The 6,747-nt window shown below is 42.6% G+C and overlaps 2 protein-coding genes across 2 annotated transcripts; both read right to left on the bottom strand.

The window, feature by feature from the left end:
• Positions 1–443: 443 nt before the first annotated feature.
• Positions 444–1,013, bottom strand: LOC147965656 (uncharacterized). Its single transcript, XM_087528108.1, has 2 exons — positions 837–1,013; positions 444–746 (listed from the first exon to the last, which is right to left on the bottom strand). Exons 1-2 carry the CDS (start codon positions 1,011–1,013, stop codon positions 444–446), a joined length of 480 nt encoding a protein of 159 aa, XP_087384234.1.
• A 1,453-nt stretch (positions 1,014–2,466) lies between these two features.
• On the bottom strand, positions 2,467–4,431 carry LOC147965655 (uncharacterized). The gene is made up of 2 exons (XM_087526869.1): positions 2,885–4,431; positions 2,467–2,794 (listed from the first exon to the last, which is right to left on the bottom strand). The coding sequence occupies exons 1-2, from the start codon at positions 4,402–4,404 to the stop codon at positions 2,467–2,469; spliced, it is 1,848 nt and encodes a 615-aa protein (XP_087382995.1). The 5' UTR covers positions 4,405–4,431.
• Positions 4,432–6,747: the final 2,316 nt, after the last annotated feature.

The raw sequence follows: 6,747 nt of genomic DNA, 5'->3' as shown, positions 1-6,747 counted from the left end.
GGCAATCAAATTAATGAAAAAGCAATCAGAAACAAAAAAGAACAAAGCAATCCTTCCTAAACAAAAAAAAGAAACATCGCTTGTTTCTGGGCTTCTTTTTGGGCCAGCGAACTAGGTTTTTTTTAGCAGAACTGATGAACTCGAGGATAAAAGTTTGGCAAGTGTGAGAGAGAAGAGATGAACTTGATGTATATTCCTTGTGCTGCTCAAGTAATAGTTACTGTCATCTGACGAGCTATGGTATGATCCAATACTTGAGGTTATTAGCTAACAAAATAATCCTATCACTGAACTGGTAGTTGTTTTCTGCTGAAACTGAAAGTGTCGAAACTTAACAGTAAACTGCATACATTCAGTGATCGACAGTTGCACTAAACAGAGTTGCATTTGAGATAAATAGACTTGGATTCCTAAACAGTGGCAACAACAGTAGACAAACATCTCTAACGAGAGATGGCCATCAAGTAAAAAATTCCTAGAGCAAGTATTCCTAAAGCTATCAGATTGGATTGCTTCTTTAACTCAATCAGCTGCTTGAAGTTCTTGTTCATCTTCTTCAATTCCATCTTCAGTTCGACATCTACCACCGTCGGGTATTCCGGACGCGCTGCTGCTGCCGGAGCGGCACTGTCATGGGGCAGATTGGACTCGCGGATTGCATTCCCCCTCGAATCCAGCAAGCCCGACCCTTGAAGCCTCTGGATGTAATCATCCATCCACTCGAAATTGTGGCATTTCTTCACGATCTGAAAACGAAATCATGTAACCTAAATCCAAATCTGATAGATTTTTTGAGAAATTAGAGATAAAGGATGCGAGGAAAACTTAGATCTAACCTGCCCCTCCGGCTTGCTCTCGCATTTGACGAACTCGCGCCCAAAGTTCCAATTCTTCTCCTCCTTCGAAGTCAACCGCTTCAGTGGCGCAGTCCATGGGCAGTCAGGGCATCGAGTCATCGGCACTGGACCATACACCGGCCACGTGGAACGGGGGGCTGACGAGGAGGTTGACATATCGCCCGAGAGGAAGAAACAGAGGAATTGCTCGAGAGGAAGAAGAACGAGAAGATGGGGAAAGAAACAGAGGAATTGCTCGATCTGCTCGATGCCTTTGTCTGTCAGATGGAGAAGAGGAGAAGGGGAAGCTATATTGACAATTTGCCACATTGTATTTTGCAGTTTCAATTTTTGAACCAACTCTTAACACTGACATGTGGTGGTCATGTGCGAAAAATACAATTTCATATGTAAAGTGGGGCAGATCGTAAAAAACCCGAGAAGGACAGTGCAGTAGCCAATCAGGATGCATCACGCGGATCACGCATGCCTGCCCCACATCTGACGGGTGGTGTTTGGCGCTTGGTAGGATCCGACGGCGCACGTTCGACGCTAGGGTTTGGAGCATTTCTGCGGGGTTATGAGCGAGTCAACGGGGTTATTAGGGTTTGACCAGATTTCAAATGGCCATAACTAAATTAGAAAAAATCGCAAAAATATAAAACAAACGTAGTTCGTCCGTTTATGAGACCTAGTTACCATAAAAAATATAAACTCAGTATAGGGGCATTTTTTGAAAAATCATTTTTTGAAGTGATCTGTCGAAATCAAGTTCAAATGTTTTTAAAAATTTTAAAAAAAATCAAAATGTTGTAATTCTTGCGCACATAGCCGTCATATGTGACAAGGTTATGAGAAAAAAAATATAAACTTGGTGCAGGTCATTTTCATGAAAAAAGTCTTCACACAAATGAGCTATCACCTATGAACATTTTCAGAGTTCGTAGAATAGGGAGAGAGGGTTTAGGGCTTGAAAAAAAATCAAAATAATTAAAAAAATCAGAAAAATCTCCATAGCTTCATTTTGGAGTGAGTAAGAAGGATCTGAACTTACTTTTTCATTTTCATATCTAAAACGTGTTATTTGACGATTTTGAATTAAAAGCATATTTTTTTCAAAAAAATGTAGTAATATGAATATTAATCAATAAATAGTGAGACTTCGTTTTTACCCTATATATATGAAACAAGTGTTAATAAAAATATATATGCCTCATTTAGGCAAGGTAAAAAAACTTGATTTCAAATAGGGCTGTTTACCCTAGTTTTCGAGCTCGTTTCTAGCACATTTCTCATTCGGACTATTCACCTACGAATATTGGACTTCAAATGCTCGATCAAATACACCGCACAGAGCAATGAACCTCCAATGTTCAACTTCAACTTTGACTCGAATCCAAATTTTGGCCCAAATTGAAATATTGATTTAAATTCAAATTTTGATGGAAATTTGAATTCTGACTCAAATAAGAAACCAAAGTAGAAGCAACATTATTACAACTGATAAGTTATCACAGTAGCTCAAATCTACCAAGTTTTAAGATGCCAACATCTTAATACAAATCTACCAAGTTTTAAGCGATCCACTCGCCCTCAAATTGACAACACAAACATTTCCCAACAACTTAATTCAAATTTTCAACTTGCTCCTTGTGTTTGCAGCTGGCTTCACCATCTTGCTCCTGGTTTCCCTAGTTGAGATGCTCTTTTCTTTCAGACTCTTGTTCCTTTTGATCTTGGGCTTTACTTGGGGTTTTCCTCGTGGAGGTGCTGATGGAGTAGTTGCACTCGCCGAGCACTTGACGACCATTTGACGGTCATCTATGGGTTCAGTAATCTTTAAAGGCACAATTGGAAAAATTACACCCTCCTCTTCCTCTCTTATAGGTTCAAAACCATCAAAGGCCGTGGTTTCAAAATCTTCTGCTTCTTCATCTCTTGGCCTTTTCTCCTTAGAGCTGGTAAATAAAATTATAAGCCATAGGCAAAAAAGAGAACAAATGCAAACAAAAGGGTAGCTGCATTCTACAAAGGGTGCAAACACATACCAAGATGCTTCATTTGCTGCTGCATTCTCCACTGCTTCATTTGCTGCTGCATTCTCCACTGCATCTTCAGTCTCCATTGCTGCTGCATTCTCCTCAGCATTTGCTGCTGTCCATCTTTCCTCCTCTCCAAATGATGCATCCACTGCATTGGTACAAAGCCTAGCAATATGCCCCAGAACTCCACATTTTCTGCAAGCACGCTTCTTTGGTAGACGACCCTCCTCACCTTCTCTAATCCTCTGCTTCCTTGGTCTTCCTGGTGGTCTAGTAATGCCAGGAGCATGGAGTTTGAACCCTGGATCTACTCTGTTCCATTGATCTTTCCCCAATAGTGCAGGCACATTGTCAGCATAAGCAGCCATAAATTTGGCAACAGAGAAATACTCAGAGCAATATTGATCAACTTCACCATCTGCACCCCCGATAACGGTCATCAGATGTAGGGCATGTATGCATGGCTTCCCACGGATCTGCCATTGCCTACAAGTACATTCTCTAGTACTTAGGTTCACAGGATACCTCCATACCCTATTTTTAGTGTCAGTATAGGTAACCTCTCCCTCATATGTACCAGATCGAATACATTTCATCTTCAGTCCTCTTGCCTTCAAGTGTAATGCCTTAATCAGTGATGGGAGCATTTGATGACCAACATATTGTGTTTCTGCAATTCTTTTGCGAAGAGCCATCTTTATCATGATCATTTGCCTCATCTTGTCAAATGCTTGCCACAACAAGAGCCCTTTCACTGACTTGAACTTTGAATTGAAGCATTCTGCAAGGTTATTGGTCACATAATCTACTTTGCAGATTTCGTTGAATTTGCTTCTTGACCACACCTTGCCATGATGTGCATCCATGTACTCCTTCACAAGAGGATTTTGAGCATACAACACTCTCAAATGGTGTTCATGCTTCCTTTTTCTGCATGTGTATGATGCTGGCCATAAGTTCTCATCATAAACTTTACCTTTGAACTTCTTTTTGAAATTATGCACTAGGTGTCGCATACATTCCCTATGCTCCACTCCAGGGAATACAATTTCCACTGCACTCTCTAAATCCTTGCAAGCATCTCTGTGTATAGCTAAACCTGGGGGTGTGCCTATAATGTTGCGCAACTGCTGCAGAAACCAGACCCAACTTTCCTCAGACTCTGCCTCCACCACACCAAATGCAACTGGGAATAGCCAGTTGTGTCCATCAACTGCAGAAGCTGCTACTAGCTGTCCTCTCCATCTTCCAGTCAAATGTGTAGCATCTACAGCCAAATAGGGCCTGCAACCATCTAGAAACCCCTGCCAGCAAGCCTTGAAACAAACAAAAGCCCTTCTGAAGCACTCCTTCTGAAATGACTTCCCTTTTATTTTGAATGGAACTGTATGCTTGTCAATCTCTACAACACTCCCTGGACTTGCCATCTCCACTTCAGCTTTGAAAGTGTAAAGCAGCTGAAAACTGTCATTCCATTGACCATTAATTCTATCAAGAGCCTTTTCCCTAGCATTGAAAATTCTCATGTAAGGAATTTCTATCTTGTACTTCTCAAAAAGCTTCCCATGGAGTGCTGTTGGACCAAGTCCAGGTTCTTCTCTTAGCCAATCCAATATAGCATCTGCCACCCACCTAGTTTTTGCTAGCTTGGTTTTGGCCTTCCGCCTCCCCCTCCAGGTGGACAGGTGTGCTTGTGTGGGTTTTTCTTTATCTGAAACAAAATAAAAGGGTAAAGAAAAGTTAAGAAACCTTACTCAACGATCTGAAACTAAATTACTAACTGAACTTGGATTACCTGAATATATTTTCTCTTTCTCATACGAGATGCATGCAACTTCCACCTACACCTAGGATATGGACAAAAAACTGTGAACCTTGCTGGCTCACTCCTTTTAATCTTATAGGTGTTTTCAGATATAATGCACCATGTTGTCACTGCATTCTGACAGTCCACCATTGATTGGAAAATGGTACCTACACTAAGCTCAGGTTTTTCCCTGTTCCACTCAATTGTTGGCATGTCATCACCATCGTATTCATCCTCGATTAAGCTGTCCATGTTCTCCACCTTCTCTTCATCGTCAGTGTCATCAAACGTAGCTTGGCTGATGGGCTCCTCCATATATTCGTCATCCACTGCTTGCTGACTGGCTACATCGACCAGTTCAGGAAACATCATCTCGTCTTCATCATCATTTGTAGGCACTGCCTCGTCAGGTTCTGCATCTTCTTCTACACCAACTGCAGAAGGTACACGAGAAGCAGCAGCTGAATCGGAACCAGAATTGGCAGCAGGCATGTTGTGGCTCCATGAACCACTTGCTTTACTTGGTGTCGACCTACAAGGAGTGCCGGGGTGCTGGCTATTAGCACAGACAGATGATGTCTGAACTCCCTTCCCCTTCGCCCGTTCTACGCGTGGCTGAAGCACATCGATTTGGAGTTTACCGAATCGGCAGCCAGCAATCCCAGCAAAAAGCAACGGCATATGATCGTCGCAAGTTAGTGGGAGAAATCTTTGCTCGTCACTGCTGAAGTAACTCAGTTCAACAGCATCGACATCACTCCAGGGATAGGTGTTTCGGAGCTCAGCTCGCAAATCTTTGAAAGACATACTGGTTTCTACCAATTTGGGATAGATAAATGATGAAATCAAATGCGGTTTAGTACCACACAGCACACTAGTTTCCATTCTAATCGCCAGCCGGAAAGCCAGTGCGGGATCAATCCTATTTCGTTGGGGAAGGAAACAAAGGCTTCGGTTAGCTGGGTAAAATCGAGCACAAATTCGAACGATTCAAGCAAACAGAAGTCAAATATGGCCTACAATACGACGGAGAACGTCATTTTGAGAGGAAACAATGCTTACCCAGGTTTAATCCATGAATTATCTCCCGCGGATTCGACCCAATCCTCTCCACGATCGACTGCATTCCGGGCGTCCTCACTCAACATCGCTATGTAATCCCAGATGGGGGGTGGGCTATATCTGGCGGAGATGCGGCGTCGCCGATGAACGGACGAGGGCATAGGGTGGAGGAAACAACTGCGGTGGATGCGGCAAGACGCCGGCGGAGGGGGCGGGGCGGCGCTGTGCAGTGCGGCCTGTCTAGATCTGTTTCAGATTCAGACAAGCTGCCCAATACGTGTCTCCTTGCGGTCCCACCCGTCAGCAAGCAACAGTCATACGAAGACTCGGCCCCACTCGTCAGCAACTAACGGTCAATGAACGGTCAAGACGGCAAATGCCCGCTATGAGCATTTGTGAGAGTTTCAGCTAAGGAAGAGGGGAAAAGTGAGCAAATGTTTGGAGCGTGGGGAAAAGTGAGCACAACTAAGGAACCAGGGGCACTAATTTAAATATCCCTTTGGGTAAAGATTCGATGGACTATGGAATAAGGAGTGGCAAGAGCCTAAGCTTGGGGATGCCCAAGGCACCCCAAGGTAATATTCAAGGACAACCAAGAGTCTAAGCTTGAGGATGTCCCGGATGGCATCCCCTCTTTTGTCTTCGTTCATCGGTAACTTTACTTGGAGCTATATTTTTATTCAACACATGATATGTGTTTTGCTTGGAGCGTCTTGTATGATTTGAGTCTTTGCTTTTTACTTTACCATAATCATCCTTGCTGTACACACCTTTTGGAGAGACACGCATGAATCAGAATTTATTAGAATACTCTATGTGCTTCACTTATATCTTTTGAGTTAGATAATTTTGCTCTAGTGCTTCACTTATATCTTTTAGAGCACGGTGGTGGTTTTATATTATAGAAATTATTGATCTCTCATGCTTCACTTACATTATTTTGAGAGTCTTTTAGAACAACATGGTAATTTGCTTTGGTTATGAAATTAGTCCTAATATG

Source organism: Triticum urartu, chromosome 6A, assembly GCF_056163025.1.
Source record: "Triticum urartu cultivar PI428250 chromosome 6A, HENAU_Tu73, whole genome shotgun sequence".
In the NCBI taxonomy this organism is placed as follows: Eukaryota; Viridiplantae; Streptophyta; class Magnoliopsida; order Poales; family Poaceae; genus Triticum; species Triticum urartu.
The sequence above is the reverse complement of the archived record's forward strand: the minus strand, read 5'-3'. Positions and strand labels throughout refer to the sequence as shown.

Coding starts and splice junctions, on each gene's coding strand:
- LOC147965656 (XM_087528108.1), bottom strand. CDS start 1,013: ATGTCAACCTCCTCGTCAGCCCCCCGTTCCACGTGGCCGGTGTATGGT. Junction 747..836: donor AGAGCAAGCCGGAGGGGCAG/GTTAGATCTAAG, acceptor TTTCGTTTTCAG/ATCGTGAAGAAATGCCACAA.
- LOC147965655 (XM_087526869.1), bottom strand. CDS start 4,404: ATGAGAATTTTCAATGCTAGGGAAAAGGCTCTTGATAGAATTAATGGT. Junction 2,795..2,884: donor GCAGCAAATGAAGCATCTTG/GTATGTGTTTGC, acceptor TTTATTTACCAG/CTCTAAGGAGAAAAGGCCAA.